The 22,622-nt window shown below is 50.8% G+C and overlaps 1 protein-coding gene across 1 annotated transcript; it reads right to left on the bottom strand.

Moving 5' to 3' along the window:
- Positions 1-1,300: 1,300 nt before the first annotated feature.
- On the bottom strand, positions 1,301-21,105 carry IL22RA1 (interleukin 22 receptor subunit alpha 1). Its single transcript, XM_077775667.1, has 7 exons — positions 20,855-21,105; positions 15,437-15,569; positions 14,306-14,484; positions 12,384-12,559; positions 8,013-8,151; positions 4,770-4,891; positions 1,301-3,782 (listed from the first exon to the last, which is right to left on the bottom strand). The coding sequence occupies exons 1-7, from the start codon at positions 20,895-20,897 to the stop codon at positions 2,820-2,822; spliced, it is 1,755 nt and encodes a 584-aa protein (XP_077631793.1). The 5' UTR covers positions 20,898-21,105; the 3' UTR covers positions 1,301-2,819.
- Positions 21,106-22,622: the final 1,517 nt, after the last annotated feature.

Here is a 22,622-nt window from a genome sequence, read left to right as displayed (position 1 = left end):
CAATCATAGGACCTATGGTGGGAGGTCGGGGAGGACGGGGGTCTGGTAAGTAAACCGCCGAGCAACATGGTGGAGTCTCTCCTCTCCTTCTTACGGCTGCTGGTGCTGCTACAGCGGCCACACGGTCCGTTCACTCCTGGGCCGGGCTCTGCCACGAACACTCATTTCGCTGCGCCAGGCGGGGCCAGGCTACAGCGATTCCTGATAACGGGGTCAGGGTCTAGGACACTCGGGGGTGCCAGTGCCTCAGCCCAGCTCCAGGGGGCCTTAGACACTCTGTCTTCCAGCTGCTTCCAGCCCTATCTGCAGGCCTGGGCTGCCTGCTTGGGAGACCAGAGACCTGGTGCCTGTCCCTCAGTGGGGACAGTGCAGCCTGATGAGTGTCACAGGGCGCAGGGCCATTCATCTCTCTCCTCAGGCACTCAGACTCCACCCTCCGAGAGTCGTGGAGTAGCTGGGGCATCTGTCTGTCACTCTGAGTTGCACGGCCCTATGAGTCGGAAATGATGTTTACAGCCTAAAAAGAAAAATCTCTGTGACTCCTCATCCCCCTTACCTGGTGAGAACAGTCTGCCTGTTAAGCTGTTTCTCACTACTCAACAAGGTGAGGATAGACAACCTTGGGCCAAGTTCGCCTCAAGGGACAGGAAGCAGACTTGTTGGTAGTGGGGGGGGAGGGGCACAATCCTCGGGGCCACCTTAGCAGCTGCTGGGCTGCCGAGAGAGCAGGCTGGGGTGCTCAGGAGGGCAGCCCACCCCTGTGTTATGGAGCTACTGGGTCTAGACCAGTGACCCTGAAGAGATGTTAAACATTAATTACAGATAAGGGCACCACCACCTGGTGCTGTGTGGTAGGGACTGGGGTGAGGAAGATGAGGGGAGATGAAGAGAGCACACTGTATCTTCAGGAAGGCCATGCCCAGGCAACCCGACTCTGATCCTGTTTCTCAGAAATATTCGGAACGGGCTTTGGGACAGGAAGGTGATGAAAGGTCCTGGCCCCTTAAGGACCCCATTGGGGCCCCCTTTCCTTAATCCACATTAGTCTCATCTCTGAGAATCCAGAACAGTGTGGAAAGTTCCTTCTCGTGATGAGGACAGAAAGGGCTAGGTTTGGGGCACCTGGGTGGCTCAGTCGGTTAAGCGTCTGACTTCGGCTCAGGTCATGATCTCACGGTTCATGGGTTCGAGCCCCGCGTCGGGCTCTGTGCTGACAGCTAGCTCAGAGCCTGGAGCCTGCTTCAGCTTCTGTATCTCCCTCTTTCTGTGACCACCCTCCCCTGTTCACACTGTCTCTCTGTCTCTCAGAAATAAATAAAACATTTAAAAAAAAAAAAAAGAAAGAAAGCACTAGGTTTGAGCTCCAGCTACGTCATGGCTTCCACGGGGGTGTCCCTCGCTGAGTCCCTTCTCCTCTCCGGGCCTCAGTTATCTTATCTTATCGTAGGGTTCATCTGAGAGGCAAATGGTACAAAGGGCAGGCCAGCACCCCACAGCATGAGCACGGAGCCCTTTCCTTATGTAGGAGGAGCCCCGAGCGGGGGCAGAAGGGCAAGAAAGCCCTGCACCGCCTCTGGTGAGCTGTCGGGGAGGAGGTCCCCTGGGAACGACACCCCACCCGCAAGCAGCTTCCTCCTACAACCTCAGGGAGAAGCTTCCATCTGTCTTCAAACCCCGTTTCCCTCCGCCTCCCCCAGATAGCCCAGCCCCTCTGGCCTGGCCCAAGGCGATCCTGAGAAAATCAGGGTGATTTGAGCCCATGAGAAAATGCCCAGGCTGAAGCCATCCTGACCTGGGGGAGTGGGTCACTCACTGTGCTGCCTGATTATAAAACATCGCAACAGGACATTTCCTGGGCACTGCGCATGTGCCAGGCACAATTAAGGACTTTAGAGACATTTCATTAATTAATTTCATCCTCACCACACCCCCGTGAAGTAGGTGTTATTATCTCCACTTTACAGATGAAGAAACTGAGGTTTTGAGGAGTGATTCATTTGCTTGAAGTCATACAGCCGGTAAGTGGTAAGGCTGGAACTTGCACCCAGATGAGCTAAGTTTCCAAAGTTGTGAAGTAAGTGCACTTTGTTGTTGTGTCTGTTTCAAGGGCCACATGACCCGGTGCTCGTTACAAACCCTGCTCTCAAAACAGGGTCAGAAACGTCTGCAGGCAGGAAAGGCTCCGTGTGTCCTCCCTCCCTGGGGGACCTGCATTCCATGGAGGGGGGGAGCCCCCAGCAGGGGAACGAAGTGGAGCCTGCGTGATCTCAGGCGGTAGCCGGGCTGGGAATGAGCCCTGGGCCGCACCCCTGCCTCGTGCAGCCTCTGGCCTTGGCAGAGCTCAGCAGTCCTGACTCTGCCCAGCCTGCTATGAGGGTCCCTCCCGGGCTGTTTCTTGGGAGAGGGTAACGACAGAGGAAGTAGAGACCTCACTGTCCCACTAGTTTACGGATCTGGCCAGGAATGGGCTGGAGAACTTCCTGTCCAGCATCTTAGGAGCCGGGGTGCTGGATCTCCGTGCAGCCTCCCCGCGTTAACTCCCACACCCCTTTGGCCCCACGGAGCTCCGCTTGCACGCGCTCGTTTGCACACGATGCACACGCGGAACCCCTGGGCTGCAGTCCTTATCATGCCATTTTGCTCCAGCCGTAGCTCACCCGCGGCAGGGGCCCCGTGCCCCTCTTTCCTTTGGCCCTTTCATGGGCACTCACCTGAGGCTGGGCTGCCCAGCGTGCGGCCCGGTTGGGTGTGGGAGTGCTGGCCGGTGGTGTGAGGTTGGGTGGGGACAGAGGAAGGCCCAGGCCCGCCCTGTTCTCGGCTCAGGCCTCCCACTGCACGGTCAGGCCCAGGCCCCTGAAGAGAGAGTCCAGTTCTGGGCGCTGCGTCAGGTCTGATGCCTGAGGGGCTGGGCCCTGGGCCTCAGTCTCAGATACAGGGTCCTCATCCTTGGGACACACGAGGGACTCCAGCAGGCCCCAGGGACTTGGTTCCTGGTCTGTGGGGGAACATGGGAGGGAAGGAGAGTTCAAACAGAAGGATACAGGGTGGCCCTCAATCTGGACAGAGGAGAGGAGGGGGAGTTGGCCCTTCAGGTGCGATGATGTCCCTGGTTTCCCTCTGTGTAGCACACAGGGGTCAGGTACTCTGTCCGGGTGAACCCCCAGATGCTGGTGGAAGGAGTTTGCTTCTTGGGGGTCCTTCATATCCAAGAAGGTCACCCTTTGCAGAGAAAGGCCTTCTGGGATATACCTCTTGGTATATCTTTCTGGTGCCTCTTTCTGGAGCTGACCTTTAGGCCTGAGGTGTTTGGGGCTAGAGAGTGTCACAGGTGGGGAGTCTTTACCAGAACCTTCTACACACATCCCATAGGAAGAAGGCCAGCTGTCTGGAGTGGTCTGAGGAGTGTAGGAGGGAGGCTGGACCTCAGAGACGGCCTGGGCCATGTACGATGGAGGTTTAGCTTCGGGGGTCACTTGAGGTGCGTAGGATGGGAGCCCAACTTCTGGGGCAGCCTGAGGCGCAAAGGACAGTGAGGAGAGCATCTGGTGAGGCAGCACTCCAGGGGGCCGGAGGATGGAGGGGTCTGGCTGCCCGAGGTAGGTGATCTCAGACAGGCTGTGAGGCAGCGGGTCTCCTGGGGGTTCCCTGGGCCCGGAGACCTTGACTTGAGAGTACTGGACGGGCTGGGCCAGGCTGCTGGGGCCGCTCAGGTCAAAGACTGGGACGAGCACGTGCTCCTGGATGAACCGCAGAGGCTGGAAGGTCAGGACTTGCTGGACGTTCTGGGCGGGGACAGCAACGGTAAGCCCGTCAGGACATGTTCTAAGCTCCCTGCCGGTGCCGCGGAGGGTCAGGGTCCTCCAAGGGGAGGCAGAGGGGATGGGGTAGACCACCTGGGGGACTCGCACACCCCCTTGGCTTTCCAGAGATTCCTCTAAATGCTGGGCCTCTGTGAAGGGACAGGGCTCCCAGTTGAGGCTTGAGTTGGGGGCCACCTCTAAAGTCTAGGCTATCTTAAGGAGAGACAGAGGCTGTGGCTTCTAGAGAAGATAGATAATCCAGGAAGTAGGTGACTCAGATTGGAGGTTACCGAGGGGTACACTCTCGAGGTGGTGGCCCAAACTGCTCCTCACTCATGGGTCCCCATGGGTGTGATACAGGGGGCTGGGTGGGAAAGGATGGAGGAGAGGGGGAGGCAGGAGAGCTTTATAGGAAATGGCTCATCTGGGCTTTGACATTGAGCAAAATGCCCTCAAGCTCCTCTGTCCCTCACATAAACGAGAGCCAGCTCCTAGATCCCCAGGCCCATCAGGTCCTGGGCAGCAGGCCCTGGTGCTTTAGCAGAGAGCCAGCACTGGCCGCCATATTGGGGCTGCTGGTGTGGCTTGGGTGGTTTACTTAGGGCTTAGAAACCCTGGCTACACTGGCTCGCATTCCTCGGCGGCCCATTTTGACTGGCCATGAGTGCCAGGGCTTCCCACAGTGCCCAGCCCTGTCTGCCCCTTGGAGATGCCTGCTCTCCTAGGTTGCCTGCCTAGACATGGATGCTTTCAAGTCATGTGGGTTTTCTCTTCCAAGCCCACTGTTTCCGGCCGCCTACCCTTCTCCAATATACCTTGCTGGGCCACATCTTTGTCGATTTTAGGTTGGAGAAGAGAAAGGAGGTCTAATTTTCTGTACTACACGCTTCTCCCTGCTGTTCAGGGAGAGCCAGGGGTCCCCGGGGCCCATGTGCCCTGCTCCCTCTTGCGCCAGGCGCAACTGCTCACCAGGGAGTTGGGAGGCCGAGGCGGCTTGGTGACATATCTGTAGCTCACGTAGCAGAGCCCTGCGACGAGGAAGCCCATGGAGAACAGGAAGGCGCCTGAGAAGGAGTACGTCCACGTCCGATCTGGGGGAGCAAAGGGGCCAGGGCAGGAAGACTGAGGCTGGGATCTGGTCCGGGCCCGATCCCGCATGGATGCCACAGGCCTCTGCTTTCCCCGCCCCGCCCTCGTCAGCAAGGCTCGGGAAGGTCTCTCCTGCCCCCAACACGTGCAGGTGGGGTCAAGAGCACAAGGAGAGGGCCACATACAAGATGTCTAAATATCCAGAATTTATAAATCATTCTTACACTAAGTACAATATGTTATATGCTCCCACCCTGACAAATATATATTTTATAACCGACCTGGCTCAGTGCAGAGCCTGCTTGGGACCCTCTCTCTCTCTCTCTCTCTCTCAAATAAAAATAAATGAAAAAACACATAACAACCTGGAAGGCTAGATTTGAATTTTGGATTCCTGGATTCCTTGGAGTCCCTCTGCTCAAATGTGGGGGTGCAGGGAGAGCCTGCCACAGGCCCCTGGCCCCCCCCCGCCCCACCCCTCTCTGGTAGGGGACTTGTGCACCTGGATGTGGGCTGCCGAGCCCACACAGCCAAGCTCATCCACGTGCCCCCTGCCTCCAAACAAATAGCCACCTGTTGGCCACACTTCGGGCTGAGGCTCTGCACATCAACAGTGTCTCCTCTTGGGAGGAAGGATGCAAGGAACAGATCTGCTAGACTGGACACAGGCGCGGGGCATTTGTACAGGGCATTTTGGGGTCCCAGGTACTCAGAGTGCGGTCTAGAAGGGAGGTCACAGGCTCCGGGGGCCCTGTGCATTTGGACCTAAGGACTCTTCATCTTGTGGGGAGGGTCAAGGCCAGAGTATGGACGGAGCAGAGCCTTCTAAAGAGACCTCTCTTGCCTGGGTCTGAGGACAGCCCTGCCTCCCTAGCAGGGGGCCGGGGGCAGAGACAGAGGGGGTGTGTGGGGGGGGGCATGGCAGTGGGAGAGGCCTGTCCTCCGTGCCTCCCTGCAAAGGTAAGGAGCTGGGTGTTTGGGTGATCTTGCTCAGGAGGGAGCCTGGGACGGCACCGCCCTTTCTAAAAGGGAAGGAGGACGTTAGCAGCGTTGAGCCTTCTCCCTGTGGTCCCGCATCTTTGGGACTGACGCAACCTGTTCTTGGCATGACACACTTCCTGTCACCAGCTCAGGTGGGACGGTAGGGGAAGTGGTAAGGAAGCAGTAGGTGGGGTTTTTGCCCAAACTGGTGATTTGTGTTCTCCAGCGGTTTTAACCCTCCAGGCCACCCTCCTTCCATTCCTCCTGTGGCTTCAGCGTGGGGTGCCGATCACCAGCTGTGACCTTCCCAGACATCCTGAGAAGTAAAGTGGAAATTCTGGACTCTGGGAATAAGATAGACTGCATGATACGGGGTCACGTATCATATGGGGTCAAGGGCAGGACATATCACTCTGGAATGGAAATAAGAGATATACATGCGCAATAGAGAGTTCCAGCCAAAAACAAAATTGCTGCTTAGAGCCCAGGGCTCAAGATTAGATGAACTGACCAGCTGTGTAGTTGCCGGTAAGTGGCTTAGCCTCTCTGAGCCAGAGTTCCTCTCTGTAAAATGGGGAAGAGACTTCCCAACCTGCAGGGTTGTTATAAAGATTAAATGGGATAATGCATGTAAAGAAAGCATTTTTAACACAGTGCTTGGCAACGGAGTGGATACTTAACAGGTGGTAGGAATTATTGTTAATATACTTAATTTCGAAGGATAAGGTGCCTTCTAGATGTCAGGAAGAAATAGCCAATAAGCAGTGTGACTTAGGTAAAAGTATCTACAGTCTTAGGAAAAAATAAAAGGTGTCACATCATGAGCTCGATCGTGTAAGGACAAGCCAATAGAAGGGAAAGGGCAGAGGGGTCTGCACGTTGTCAGAAAGCGGGGTGGGGCAGGGGTAGGCAAGGAATGGGGAGATTTGTCTAGTCCATCCAGGGGAAAGAGTCACAAATCAGATACATGCTCCCAGCTTGGTGCCCATCAAGTCGGTTTCCTTTTCTAGTTCTGCTCTTGCCAAGTTCTATTCTGGTCTCCTAGCGGCCCTTCCCCGGGAAAGGCATGCCCCGTGCAAGTGGCCAGTGCTGGCCTTTCTACCAGGCATCTCTTCCCCTGAAAATGAATGCATTGGGACTTGGGTAGAGAAATCGGTCTCTTGTGGTTTCTTGGGGTGACTGGCGAGGTGAGTTTCTTGAACAACACGGGGGGCCAGAGCTTCCCGGATGGTGATTCTACCAAGCTACAGGTACACCCTAGGGCCCAGCCTCTAGCAGCTGCCTCACCTCTCACTAGCACAGAAATCACCTACTGACATCATTAATCTGAACTTGATGACTAAGGACGAGACTCTTTTTCCAAATCCATCCGACCCACTCCTATCACTTTCATCTCAGCTTGCAGCTCTGAGTATGACAACATTTCTATCTCTGTGAACACGAGCGCTAATAAAAATATCATGATGTTTAATGATGAGAGTTGAGTTTCAGTGTGCTGGAGGAAGGGGAGGTTGGGGCGCCATCTCCCTGAGCCGATGACTCAAAACAATTTCTGTAGTAGTGCGGTAATGAGAACATGGTCTCCTGAATACAGCCTTGTTCTATCCCTCGCCACCTGTGTGCCCTTGAGCAGGTTACTTAACCACTCTGAACTTTAGTGTCTTCAGAAAAACGAGGTGATAATTGGACCAGTCTTGTAGGTAGCTCGTGAGGATTGTACTTACTGGTGCCTGGTTCCTGGCTAGCATTGCAGAGAGGCTAGTTCTTATCACTGTTACTATTCTTTGACTTTGGAAGCTATTGAGGGAACTTTTTATCATCTCTGCTTTCCCCTTCTGCGGATTATTTCTTAGTATATCTCACCTGGGTTAATATTAAGGTGAATTTGCCAGGGAATATACGAAGCTGGCCGGAGAGAGGCTATCCAGCAGGTTGGAGGGTGGGGATTAAACATGTTTAATGATAACCCATCAGCTAACTCAGTGATGGATAAGCAAACACTGACTTTTATTAGCAATACGCTAATAATCCTTCTGTAGTTTTTGTGCACCACCAAACCTCACCGTGGTTAGAGGGAAGAAAGCACAGAGGCAAGATTTGAAGTCGGGAGTCCCACGTCCCTCTGGCCTCAGTTGAACTTACCCGGCAAGGTCTTCACTCGGCACACGTAGGGGGCGCTCTCTTTGAACAAGGTTTGCACGAAAATCCTGATGGTCCCAAGGAACTCTGTGTCAGGGGTCAGGCCAATGAACTCGTATTCTCTCTGCTTGCCTCCAAGGTGCTGAATTTGATAGAGAACCCAGAGTGACTCCTCTTACACACCAGCCCATATGGAGCCCAAGAAAGCCTGTGCACACCTCTGCCTGGGTTACTACACTCAGTATGGTCCACCTGCTCCCAACCCAAAGCTGCTGATTGGTCTGCAATGCTCTATTCCTATTCTCCCATCCTCCGCTTTCTCTGTAAACCCAATCAGTCACCAAGCCACATGTGCTTTCACTAGAACAGTGTCTGGTCCATAAAGCGCTCTATACTAGCTGCTGTTACCATCACCACCAGCACCAGCACCATCTCCACCACCACCAGCACCACCATCATCATCACCATTATCTCTCTTCTAGTTTTTCTCCTCCTCCTCTTCCTCCTTCTTTGTCAAACCTCAAGAGCCCTTGAATCCCCATCCCTCTTCTTGCCTTCCTCATTGCTTCTGCCTTACTTGGGCCTCCCCATCTTGAGCCTGGACTCCGGCAGCGGCTTCTGCCGATAGACGGGTCATCTATCTCTGGTTTCGCCCCTGTCCACTTCCATATTTCTCCTGGTGCCAAAGTGATATTTCCAAAAGATTAATATAATTCCAATGCCCCTTTATTCCAGTCTTTGGATGGCTTGGCCCATATCACTGGATAAAACCCTGGTCCCTGCCTCCCTGTCCGCAGCCCACCTGGCCCTTCAGGCTCTGCCAGTTCCAAATGCCTGCTCTTCCTGCGTGCTGCATCTTGTCTGCTCCTTCACATTTGCTGTCCCTTCTGCTGGAGCTGCTCTCTAGCTCTCACCCTTTGGTGTGTCTCCAACCTCTTGACCTTGAACTCCTCCCTTGGCTGCCTCGTTCTGTTGTTCTGGTTCTCATCCTCCCTCTCTTGATTCAGCATCTCAGTTCTGTGGTTCTGCAAGATTTGCTTCTCATCCTTTTTTTCTCTCATCACTTACTCTCGCACTTAGTGATCTTATCTGGACCTATGGATCCTGTGCTCGCCACTGTGTGGAAAGTCAGGAAGGGCCATGAAGTTTCTGACGTGCACTTCTAGCTCGCTGCTGGATCGCACTACATGGGCATGTCTAGCTCAGCATGTCCAAGCATGCCGATCTCTCCTCTCTGGGTCCCACCCCATCCCAAACCCCAAACCTGCACCTGTGCTCAATTCCCTAGCTCCGTCAATAGTGTCCTTCTAGTTCTGATATTCAAGGCCCAAAACCTGAAGCCATTTTTGACAAAGCCCCTCTCATATCCTTTGTTTCTCGTTGCCCTGACATGATCCACAGACCCTCCTTTAAAGGGTCCAGAGCTGTGTCCTTGGGCATTCGAACGCTAAGAATTTTCTTCTTTGCTTCTTTGCATTTCAGCCATGTCTTCCCCTTTCCAGGCATGTGGCATCCAGGGTTTAGGGTTTTTTTTAATTTTTATTTTTTGAGGGGAGTGTAAGTGGATGAAGGAGTACACAAACGGATTTTGTAACTTACTGTTTTGTGCAACTCACACGGTTGAAATTGCACATTAAATACTGTGTGATACAAGTCCAGCAGGTTGCGAGGGCCCAAGATTCCTCCCTTCCCAAATTTTTTACTGCCTCCAGCCTCCTTCAGGCCCCAGTATTTCCAGACGCTACCGTTCCAAAAGCCTGCAACTTTCTACCTGATCTCTCATTCATTTTCATATTCGAGCTCTCTTCTTTCTGCTCCCGGGAATTTATAGCTTCTTTGGACCAACCCTCCCTGAAGCATCCACTGTAAACTCTCGCCAAAATAAGAACTACCCGTAGGCATTGGAGAGTAAGCAAAAGCAGGTAGATATTGGAGAAAAGAGGAAGAGAAAGGCATTGGGTGGATTTTGTTTAATGTCTTTTAGCTTGTGGTGTGGTTTAAACCTAAATAGAAACCTTATAATCTTACTGGTTTGAATAATAATAAGAGAGAGTTCTGGGCAATCATAACAGCTAGAAAGTGAGGGGAGACATCGCAGATAAGAGTGGTCCATAGAGGGGGGGAGGTCCAAGTTCTGAGTATAAACTTGTCCAAATCCCTGGCTGGCCCCTAAAGTGAGTAGGGTAAACTCCAAGCAGTCCAGGTAAAGGTGAAAGAACAGGACTGACATTTTGGAGTTGGAAGTCCAGCCAAATTACCTGCCTGCTAAAATAAAACAAGACAAATCAATACTCCTTGGAGGAACAGAACAGAATCCAGAGCCCCTCACTATACCATTCACGACATCCAGGATACATTCTAAAATGGTAAGATGGGAAGAGTAAGAGGAAATGTGATCCATACTCAGGAGAAAAGACAATCAGTGGTGACACATTCCAAGATGACCAAAATTTGGAATTAGCAGGCAATGATTTTCTTTTTCTTTTTTAAAAATGTGTATTTATTTATTTCTAAGAGAGAGATAGAGACAGCATGAGCAGGGGAGGGTCAGAGAGAGAGGGAGACACAGAATCCGAAGACAGCCTCCAGGCTCTGAGCTAGCTGTCAGCACAGAGCCCGATGCGGGGCTCGAACCCACAAACCATGTGATCATGACTTGAGCCGAAGTCGGACGCTTAACTGACTGAGCCACCCAGGTGCCCCAGGTGGAGATTTTAATACTCTTAAATAAAAAGAACAGTAGACCCTCCCCAAATCAGGAAAGACATAGAGGATCCGAATAACACTACTAGCCGCCTTTATCTAACTGATATATTTATACAGTGCTCTATCCAGCAATGACAAGATACACATTCTTTTCATGTGCACATGGATCACTCACCAAGACCAGCCATATGCTGACCCATAAAACAAGTCTCTGTAAATTTAGGATTGCAATCACACGGCGTATGTTCTCTGGCCACAAACTGAATTCGGTTGTGAGTAAGACATTCAGCAAAAGCCCAAATATTTACCAACAGTTGATGTGGTAAGGACTCTCCTTGCTCAGGCATCTCTAACTGCTCTCCTGACTGTGGAAATAAACAGAACTTCTCTGTCCACCACCCGAGACCTCTACTTCGTAGCCTGTCTTTCCAGGTTCACCTCTCCCATGGCTCCTCTACATCAGTGGTTGTCCAGCTTCGGGGTGAGTAAGAAGCACTTGGGTTGCTCACTAAGAATTCAGATCCCAGACATGCAAGTGCAGAATCTCACTGAATAGCCTGGAAGAAGGCCCAAGCACCTTCTCTTGTGCCAGTCCCCACGCTCCAGCCAAACTGGGCAGTTTGGTGCTTGTCAGTAAGGTTTTAAGTTTTCCTGCTTCTGTCTCTGGTCGTGGTGGGGCAGTCTGGGCCAATGAGGGGAAAACGTGGGCTTTGAACAGGGCTGGAGAGGAATCTTGACTAGGCTATTATTTGCTGAACAATCTTGAGCGAGTGCGTTAACCTCTCCGAGCCTCTGTGTTCTCGTTCAGAAAACAGAGATAATAACACCTCCCTCTCAGGGTTATGGTAAAGATTAAGGGATATAATAAGCATGTAGTACTTGGCACATCTCAGGAATTGGCATTGGCACCAGAAAGTTCTGAAGCTTCTCCAGAACTCTTGTTTCCAGAACTCTCTGAGCTGCCATCTCCCCTCTCCCGTCCCCTCCTCTGGTCCACCCCACACAATACCCTTATTTTCCTCTATTTATAATTGTTTGAATTCTTCTTTTTGCTCCTTCTTCATCTATTAGATTATAAACATCTTGGGTGCAGAAATAGTCATTCAATGGAATTATGGCCTCGTGGCACATGCTGGGAGAAAATACCACCTGTTTCCTGGGTATAAAAGAAATACCTTGTATACGATTTGACCCTTTATACCCTTGCCTTCCACCTTTCCTTGTTAGTGATCTTAAGACACTGCCTGTGTCCAGTTGCTGAAAATAGTGGAGAACCAGCAAAATGAATTGCAGTAGTAGAAATAGATTCCAGCATTTTTCAAAGTAGACATCTGAAGATGTTAATAGAGGTTGCTTTCCAGGATGTTATAAGGCATTAGGCAAAAGATAAAGGTAAAAAATCATGCAAAATCAAAAGAGTTTCTCTGATCAAGAAATTTGAGAGCGGTTGTATTCAATGAATTAAAACTGGAGACTTGGCTTTGCAGGACTTGTCAGAGACTTTGGCATGCTATTGTGTATGTGATCTACAAGAAGGAGGGCTGTGTTTCAGAAAATGCTAAAAAATGTATATAGAAAACACATCTTTCTGCCTAAAGCAACACAGATCTCATTGAGAGGGAAATGAGTTTCCCAGGCATGAAGGACTAGGGAGGCACATATATTTACCATTTGGTAGGTGTGGTTGACCTGGAGCTCTAAGTGGTAGGATAGGTCATGGAAGATGTCCTCGAGGGTTAGCCGGTGGCCATCCCCTGTGTGGATAGGCGTGGAGGTGGGATGGACAATCATCTGGATGGATCTCACCTTGGGGATACAGGTCACGTTGGGTGGTTTGATGGTAGCTAGAAAGGGGAGAGGGAAACGCAAAAAGAAAAGGCTGGAATCAGCCAGCGGCATCTGAGGCTGCCCCGGACCATGGGATAGGACTGACTACTTCCCTTCTCCTCCCATCCCTACCCCAGCTATGCTTTGAAAGTTAAACAAACAGGTGAGAAGACAAAAGTTCTGCAAGCAACTGGTGTTTGGGTTTAAGGCTGGCAAAGAGGTGCCCAGGGGTGAGTGGGAAGACCTCAGGAGGAGGGGCACTGGCCCCCTAGGTTAACCATGCCCCTGCCTCCCCAATCCCTACCTCGAGTCTGCCCATAGCACCCTTTCCCCCAGTCTATTGGTGATGACAGCTTTGGGGACCGATGGTTCAACTACATAACCTAAATAATGTTTGGGATGCCTCAAATTATTGATTTGGCCTCAAAGGCTAGACCTAAGACTTCAATCTCGCTCAAGACAAAATTCTCCGAATAATCAAATAACCCTTACTGATTTACAGACCTCTTTGAGAATTTAATGAACGTCACGGAACTTCTCTCCCCCAAGATGTACGTACATATACAAATATTTTCCACTCAATTTTAGGGATTCATGAAGTCTACTCCCCCCGAAGCTAATTTATAAAAATCCCTCAAGGGTCTGTTGGCCACCGTGGTCAAAAACATCCGAGCTAGAAGACTGTGAACTTCAGTTTTGTTTATAAAAAACTGAGTTAAAAATCCTCATAAAGGGAACGAGGGAAGTAAATTAAGGCTACTTCCATCGATTAGATCATTTTGCAGCCAGGAGATGGCCATGTTGTGGAAAAATGCTTCATGACATGGGCAAATGTTCCTGATCGCATTCTATGAAAACCAACCAACCAACCAACCAATCAACCAACCAACCAGCTTACGAAAGAGTAGAAACAGTAGCTGGCGACCATGGTTATGTTTAAATGTTCAGATTATTTTGGGCTACTTTCATCTTTCTGTGTGCATTTCTATATTTTCTGAATTTTTGACAGTAAATATGTATTACTTGGGCAAGCCAAGACAAAAATAAAGTAACTTGTTGGGTGTTATATGGAAACCAACCCGACAATAAACTGTTTGTAAAAATAAGTAAATAAATAAAGTAACTTGTTTAATTTTACTTTTTATTTTCTTGGACAACCATGTGGCTGTTAAGTCAGTAAGTGAACATCAGCACCTGGTTAGTTCGTGTGGGGAGTTTGGCAACTCATACTCTTCATTCATTCATTCATTCACTCATCAGTTGCATATTGAGTAATTCCCACATGCCAGGCCGTATGCAAAGGACTGAGAGTACAGGGGCTTCCGTGCCTCCATGCGGAGCGCATGTTTTATTGCGGGAGGAGATGATATACATGTAAGCAAATGGTGAGATGAGCTATGAAGACAATGAACAGTTTACTGTGACAGAGAATAACAGGTGGTGACGTAGCGAAATGAGGTCCCTGGGGCCGAGAGTGTGGACTCCCCCTTAGGAGGTGATGTTGAGGCAGAGACCAAGACTAAGAACTAGAAACGAGTCAAGGCCAGAGGAGGGCGCTGAGTTAGGAGACCTTGGCTGTCATCGAGAGGCAAGATGAAGTTGAACTGAGCTGGGGAGGTCGGGATGGAGTTGGAGGAAGATGGCAATTGCACATGGGATGCTGTCTAGGTGGGGGTACCTTCCCTAAAAGCCACGTCTCTAACTGCTCCCCAGTTGGAGGGCCGTCCTCCGCCCCCTCCCTACAATGAGGGGCGCTCACTCACTGTGATGCAGGGAGCTGAACCGGTCGGTCATCTTGGTGGCTGACCGGCCTCCAGCACCGATGGCAGTCACGCGGGCGTAGTAGAGCTCCATGAGGTTGCCCGTCTCCACGGTCAGGTTGCAGAATTTCCGGGTGATCTGCTGGCAGCCCTCCTTTGCCAGCCACTCTCTCTCTCCGTACCTGGGGGCGAGGGAGGGGCCGGAGCACACCTTTAATGAACGGGCCTGGCACTGGGCCTCTGGTTGATTAATAATGATAAAGATACCTAATATTTACTTAGTATATTCTGTGTCCCAGGCCCCTTATGCGGATGGCCTGTTAGCCCTCGCAATGATCCCGTGAGGTTATATATCATTCTCCGTCCTTTTCAAATAAGGAAGCTGAGGCTTAAAGAAGTAACGTGTGGGCAGGTGTTTGGGGCTTACGCTTGGGGAACTCAGCGAGCCTGAGTTCACATTCTGGGCTCATCGTCACCAAAGCCCTTTGAGGCAACCATTGTTATCCCCATTTTACAGATGAGGGATCTGAGGCTCAGAGAGGGGAAGGGACTTGCCACAGGATGAAGTGGCAGGACCAGCAGCGGAACCTAGGTTTGCAGACCCCCGAATCCACGCCAACCTCCTCCCCTGCACAGGAAAGGAGGTGGGCAGGAACAAGGGCACGGGCTGGAGCGGGTGGGCACAGCTTCCTGTTGACCTAGTCTCACCAGAAATAATAAAACAGGTATTGGCAGCTTTTTATTTCCCAGGCACAGGTGTTCTTGACTATTTTGATTAGTCTACCTAACGATCCAATGACGGTCCTCTTGCTACGCTTATTTATGGTAGGGAAACAGGCTTCGTGTGGTCAACCCGTTGCCCAAGGTTATACAGGTGAGAGCTGGCAGGCAAGCCTGGCCAGTCGGACTCCAGAGCCTGTAATTTGAACCGTTACCTTATCCTTCCTTTGCAAAAGAAAGCACAAAGGAGCAAAGCTCTCTCCGGCAGGGGAGAGGGGTTAGGGAGGGTGGGGGTGCAGACTATAGAATAGCAAGCCAGGTGGGGGCGTGGGGACAGATGGAGGAGGGGGATTTTCTTGGAAGGGTTGGTTTCAGAGCAGAATCAAAATAGGTCATGTGAAGAGGGAAGCCTACTTCTTATACTCCACACTGTAGACCGTGTCTGGGGCGCTCTCCAGGCTGCTGTTCCACGTCAGGATGTTCTCGAAGTTGCTGGACTGGAATTTTACGTTTTGAAGAAGATCCGAGGTGTCCTCAGCAACGTGGGCTGTGGGAAGCGGGGAGCAGGGTGAGCAGGTGGGCACAGGACCCTGCCCTCAGCCTTCTGACCAGTGGTCCGATGAGGAGTCCACTCACCAGAGACTCTGCAATGGGCCATCACTCTTCTCCTTCACTTCTTTTTAAAATTTTTATTGAACTATTATTATTATTTATTATTATATTTATTATTATTCACATCCCATGAAATTCACCATTTTAAAGCATGCCATTCAGTAGTTTCTGAGTTTATTCACAAAGCTGTGAAACCGTTACCATTATCTAATTCCAGAACATTGTCATCGCCCTAAAGAGGACCCCTGTGTCCATTAGCAGAGCCTCCCCAGGCCTCCCCTCCCCCAGCCCTAAGCAGATCTGTCTCTGGCTCTACGGATCTTCCTCGTCTCGGCTTTTCATATAAACAGTCATCCAGGATGTGGCTCTTTGTGTCTGGCTTCTTCCATTTAGCATAAGGTTTTCAAGATTCATTCATGTCGTAGCATAAATCAGTACTTGCTTCCTCTTCACGGCTGAATAGTGTACCACTCATTTGGTTTATCCATTTATCAGTTGATTAACATTTGGGTTGTTTCTACTTTCTGGCTATTGTGAGTAATGTTGCTGTGAACATTTGTGTTGAAGAGCCAAAAATTAAGTCCTCCATTAAGAGCAACCTCGGGCTGCACATAGCCCCAGTCCCAGCTCCAGGAAAAGCCTCAGATTGTTCAAGGCTAAAGCCATCCTCGGACCGCCCTCAGATCAGCTAATCAAAAAAACATTCCTATGGTCTGAGTCAAGGCTGGGAACTGCAGTTATTTTATACAAACTAGCCAATTTCTCACCACTTCCCTGAACCCCCCGTGGGCCCTTTGAACTCACCTCATAATTGGTCATTTCCAAAGGATTCTCAAAAGTCATGATTGGGTCCCACCAAAAGTAATGAACACCTTACAGATACTGAATGGTCAAAGCTGTTACCAGGGGTGCTGTACAATTATAATTGGTGCTTATGTGATGATGCTACATGTACTGTAACACCTCCATTCCTTACTCCTTAAAAACCCTATTCGCTATTGTTCTTGGCTTCACCTTGCTGCCACGACACCGGTAGGTGGGTGAGCCCCTGCTCAAGCTTGTAATAAAGACCCTTTTGTACTTGCATCAGTGCCGGCTCCTTGGTGGTCTCTGGGGACTCGAGAATTGGGCACAACAGTGTCCACGTTTTTAAGTGGCCATACGTTTTCAGCTCTGTTGGGTACATAGCCAGGCATGGAATCTCTAGGTCATATGGTACTTCTGCTGAACTTTCTGAAGAGCTGCCAAACTATTTGCCAACTCTCTTCCAAAGTGGCTGCACCATCTTACGTTCCCACCAGCAGTGTCTGGGCAGTGCAGTTATCCACATCCCTGCCAACACTTGCTATTGTCTCTCATTTACTTTTCTTTTTTTTTTTAATAGCAAATTTTTTCTTTTTTTTGTTTATTTATTTTGAGAGAGAGAGAGTGCAGGCTCACAAGTAGGGGAGGGACAGAGAGCGAGAGGGGGAGAGAGAGAATCCTAAGCAGAGTCTGTGGTGTCAGTGTTGAGCCCGATGAGGGGCTCAATCTCACAAACCGTGAGATCATGACCTGAGCTGAAATCAAGAGTTAGTTGCTTAACTGATTGAGCCACCCAGGTGTCCCCTAAAGATTTTATTTTAAAGTAACCTCTATACCCAATGTGGGGCTCAAACTCATGACCCCGAGATCAAGAGTTGGGCGCTCCGCCCACCGAACCAGCCAGGTGCTGGCTCTCATTCACTTCTTAACACCATCTGAAGTTGGCGTCCTCACCGACTGGATGTTTGAGAGATACTCAACTACACAGTGACTATTCAACTAAAACATCAAGGGCTAACTTTTCCGGGGTCAGCAATTTCAAACAAGGGTGGAGAAGATGATTGTGAATTCCTGCCTCTCTGTTGGCTGAAGCAGTCCCTGCCTGCCTAGCCCATGGGGAAGGCAAAGGCAAATTCTGCAGCCACATGGACTTCATGCGGGGGGGTGGGGAGAGGGAGGCTGACTGAGGCCACATAGGGGCAGGGTGACCCTGGGGACTGTTTTCTTTGTCTCTAAGATGGGAATAATTTGACTTTACCTACAGGCAAATAAAATGACAAGAGCAGCAGATGACACTTCAAGTGCCAGCCACTAGGCTAAATCTCTTCTCTAAATCCTCCCAACAACCTGATGATGTAGTGACTATCATTACCCTCCCCTACCCCTATTTTATGGATGAGAAAAGCTGAGGCTAAGAGAGGTTTTTTGTTTGTTTGTTTTTAAGTTTATTTATCTATTTTGAGAGAGAGAGAGAGAGGGAGAGAGAAGAGGGGTAGGGAGAGAGGGGGAGAAAGAGAGAATCCCAAGCAGGCTCTTCATGGTCAGCACAGAGCCCCGACTTGGGGCTTGAACCCAGGAATCCCGAGATCATGACCTAGGCCGAAATCAAAAGTCAGTCACTTAACCGACTGAGCCACCGGGGAAGCCCCTAGAGAAGTTTATTTGCTCAGTATCACAGTTCGTACGTGACAGAGCCTGCAGTTCTTGTCATAGTGCTAGACTGGTCATGGGGGGGGTCCGGTAGAGCAAGGAGGGGACAGGAAAGGCCAGAGCCCCAAGCAGAGGACCACTGTCCCTGAAGCAATCTTTACTGTACATGAGAGCCTTCACTCAAAAAGCTCTTCTCTCAGCCCTCCACGCTTGGTCTGTGGAAAGGAAGAGGGTTGCCGGAAAACGGCGGCTGGGACTGGCAGCTGCCTCTGAGCATGCTCGGAAGGGCCTGGTTGGCTGGGGTGGGAAATAAACAGGTGCGGACCCAGCTGCGTCAAGGCCTTGGGGCTTTGTGTACATATGTGTCTTTGATGTGTGTGTGTGCCTCCACCCACCCTGGACATGACCATGACCACCAACAGGCCCAAGGTCTAAGGCAGTGGATTGTTATTGAATCCCCACTCCAAGTCTACATATGATATTTCTGCAAGAGGGGTCCGTGGGCTTAGGAGGCACCTGAGGGGATGGGAAAGAGTATCAATCAGGACAGCCTGACCCTGCTGTGCATCCACTGGCAGGGTCTAAGGACACATTCCTCTTTGAACCTGAGCTGGTCAGTCCCAGCAGCTATAGAAATCTTTGTGTTCCCGGTTTCTTGGAGCTCTCAGAACAAGGCCTAGGGGACTGGTGTCTTACTGCCTCTAGCCGATGTGATGGCTACGCTATCGAGCCCCAAGGTGTGGCTGACCTCTTGCTTGGATCTGAGTCTGGGCAGAATTGGGGTCTGTTCTGGAGGGAGTGAGCTATCCTGGATTCAGATCTTAAGTTGAGGGAGGGAGTCCAACTTGAAGTCAGAAGTGAATGGCGGCTTCCGGTGGGGTGGTAAAGTTAGGGCAGGAGAGGGAGGGTGGGATTTGAGAGAAGGCCGGGGTCTGTCTGGGGTGTCTTAGCCACCCCTAGTGGTGGGTTAGGGGCTGCGGTGGGAATTTGCTGGTAGGGGTCAGTATCCTGGTGGGCTAGTCGGGTTGGAGGGAGCCTGGTGGCTGAGGCTGGGGCATGCTTGGGAGGCTGGGGGGAGGCTGGGCACCCTTTTTCAGGAGGAACTGAACTTGGCTTCCAGAAATGGGGTGGGTAGACCTTGGTTGGATTCTTCTTTTGAGGGGGATGTTGAGGGCTCACAAGATCTCTCCTCTCCCTCCTACCCGACTCATTTCTTTTTCTCCTCAAGTCCATCATGCGTTCCTCAGCCTGTGTTGTGTCTGCACTTCCTGGGTGAAAGTCTACATTGTGAAATCCTGGACACCCATGTGTTGTCTAGAAACTGACACACCGGCAGCCCCTAGAAAAGGAAGTTCTGATGTTCGCTTGGAAAAACAATTTCATGGCAACACGTTGTAAGCCAAAGAAAAACAAACAAAAAAAAAACGATTCAAAATGTTCTGGCATCAGCTTGTGAATGCTAGGGCAGAGGAGACCTGGGTCTCGGAGAACCTTCTCGGCTCTGAACGACTCCTAAGACTGTTTTCCCCTTGGTCCCCATCTGACAGGGTCAAGACCCTGTAAGACTTCCAATCAGAATGGAGGCTTTGAGAAATGCAGCACATCTTCCTCACTCATCAGGGCCCAGCGTGTTGGGAATACCCACTTGATGCTGGGGTTAGACAGACTGGAGGGGCCCAGGCGGCAGCTGGGAGCATTGTGGCTCCTCCCCCACCCCCAGCTGACGCAGGGGACAGCAGCAGAGGGGGCTTGGGCTTCATCCTGCACTTGAGCTAGAAAGAGCCTTTCAGGGACCCTCCCTTCCACTCTTCAGCCAGGACTATGTGTTCACTTCCCGGGAAAATTCCCTGAATTGTATTAACCATCTCGTGGAGCAGAGAGACCATCTGGGATCTCACGCATCTGTTTGAAATTTCTCTATAACGAGAAATCAAGAAACCCATTTTACTGGATTTGGAAACTATGCCTTTTAGTTCTGTTTTCAAAGGGTGGTTTTTAAAAAAAAAATTTTTTTTAACGTTTATTCATTTTTGAGAGAGCAAGAGACAGAGTGCGAGCAAGGGAGGGACAGAGAGAGAGGGAGACACAGAATGTGAAGCAGGCTCCAGGCTCTGAGCTGTCAGCACGGAGCCTGACGTGTGGCTCGAACTCACAAAACGCGAGATCATGACCTGTTCTGAAGTCAGACACTTAACCGGCTGAGCCATCCAGGTGCCCTTCAAAGGGTATTTTAAGACCTGTCGATGCAGCAGACCTGGCCACTATGTGGGAGAATATGCTCTTTCGGATCTAGTGTGAGGGGCCGGAAGAGGCCCCCAGCAAGGTGTGGAGGGACACAATGGTCGCACTCAAGTTTTGTCCATCTGTCCTTCTCCCACCTCCCGTTGTTAGGCCAGCGAAGCCCAGAAGCAGAGGAAGGGATGATACAGCTATCGGAATGATTCGAGGGGTCCAGGGAGTCTGCCTCCCTCAGGCCAATTCTCTAACCATTGAGGTGAGGGGATCTGGCACCCCCAGTTCAGACAGCTGGCTACATCCCTGAGTCTAGAGGTTAGTTGAGTCTCTGGCAGAGCCCAGGGTCTGAGGGGCCCGCTCATCCTCCCCGACTGAGGTCTCCCCCAGTTCTCCAGGGAAACTTGTTACCCAGTTCAGCCCTAGTGGAGAGGAAACCGAAACTGCCTGGGATGGGGAAGAAAAACCTGATCAACCCTCCTGGGTGTCGGGGGAGGTGGGAGGGGATCTGACCACAGGGTGATGGGCACTCACCGGCCAGGGATCCCGCGGCCAGGATGGTCAAGAGCGTCCTCATGGGGCCGGGCTCAGAGCCCTCTTTTGGCCTCTGCTCTGGGCAGAGCACAGATGGAGGACTGGGAAGCCTTGGCGCCTTGGCCTCGGGCTCCACCCAGGTACAGGGGCGGGGAAAGACGGCGAGGGTGGGGCCAGAGCAGGGGGAACGAGGTGCAAAGGTGTCTGGTCTGTGTGCTCCAGAATTCCAGGTCCTGGGCGGGATCCGAGGGAGTTCCTCTCCTAGTTGCAGAGAACAGCAATAGCGACAATCCAGCTTGTTTATCTGGTCTGGTGGCTGATTCAGCCCAGACTGCTCAGCGCTTTATCAGGAAGCTACGAGACACAAAAGGCAAAAAAAAAATCCTCCATACGCAGCCCAATCAGACGGCAGTTTGGTCCTGTGTTTCAAAAACCTGCAACATGCATGTAACTTTTGCCCCGGTAATTTAATTCTCAGGAATTTATCCTGAGGACAGTAACTGGAGTGGACAAGGGAGCAGAAAATATGTTCCAGAATGTCCCTTGCAGCAAAGGAAAGGCTGTGAGTTCTCGGCTGTGTTCTGGCAGGAGGAGATTCGGGATGTTTGCCGCTCTTGCTAGTGGGCCTCCTATCAAAGGGGGTTCCCCATATTGGATGATGATCTTGGGGGTAGCTTTCCTTCTAGAGAGGCTGCTAGAAGTGAGCAGCCCAGGTATTCTCACCTTGAGCCTTTGGGGTCTGGGGCCTCCAGAAGGTTAGAGGAAAAAAAAGCACCCTAGACCTCAAACTTCAGTAACTCTACTGCGCTAGAGATGGGGGTGAATTTCATGAACGGGTCTTCGGTTTGGGACAAGGGTAATTCACACGGCTTATACAAGCAGTTCTTCTGCTGTCGCCAGCTGCACCCACAGGGATTAATGTGAGGGTCCCTGGTGTTTAGGAAATGATTTTCTCCTTCTTGCTGGGCCTCAGGGAGGCTGGAAGGACCTGGAATCTGGGTAGGGTGGGCCTGATCAGAGATCTGTGCTCCTGGGAAGAGTTTGGCTGTCTCTGGCCACACAGCCGCAGGCTGAGGCCCAGAGCAGGAGAGTTGGCTACTAAAGCAGCCGATGGAAGCATCCAGAAACTTGTGGCTTTTGGACGTCGTAGGCTGTGATACCCAGCGATCTATATTTAAGCTTTTCTTTTCTGTGTTATATTTGTTTTCTTTCTATCAGCTTTGGGTCTTTGGTAGTTTATTTGCCAAAACAGCCAAATTTGAGCTGTGCTTGGGGGAATTAAAGTGTGGGCTGTGCCAGCTATTTCCTGTAACTTCAGCAATACAAGAAAGTGGGAACACCTAGACTTCATTTCTAATAGTAAATAGTAAAAAACGAACGAAAGAAGAAAGAATGAAGAAAGAAGAAGGAAAGAGGAAAGAAAAAGAAGAAAGAAAGAAGGCAGGCAGGCAGGCAGGCAGGAAGGAAGGAAGGAAGGAAAGAAGGAAGGAAGGAAGGAAGGAGAAAGGAAGAGCCTCCATGTCTAACAGTTGTCTAAATGGATAATGCTATGTCTACCAAGGCAAGACAAGCACAGCCTTGCATGTGAATAGCGCTGGAGAAAATGTTTAGCGGCCGAACATTCCCCACATTTTGTCAAATGAGAGCAGGCATGGCATATACCATGTACAGTACAAGCCTGGTTAAAACAAATACACTCATGGAGGGAAAAAAAGTCTTAAATGATGGGATTATAATGTGAAAATATTAATGGAATGATCTCTGGGTG

This window comes from Crocuta crocuta, unplaced genomic scaffold (genome assembly GCF_008692635.1).
Source record: "Crocuta crocuta isolate KB4526 unplaced genomic scaffold, BGI_CrCroc_1.0 scaffold127, whole genome shotgun sequence".
Classification (NCBI taxonomy): domain Eukaryota; kingdom Metazoa; phylum Chordata; class Mammalia; order Carnivora; family Hyaenidae; genus Crocuta; species Crocuta crocuta.
The sequence above is the reverse complement of the archived record's forward strand: the minus strand, read 5'-3'. Positions and strand labels throughout refer to the sequence as shown.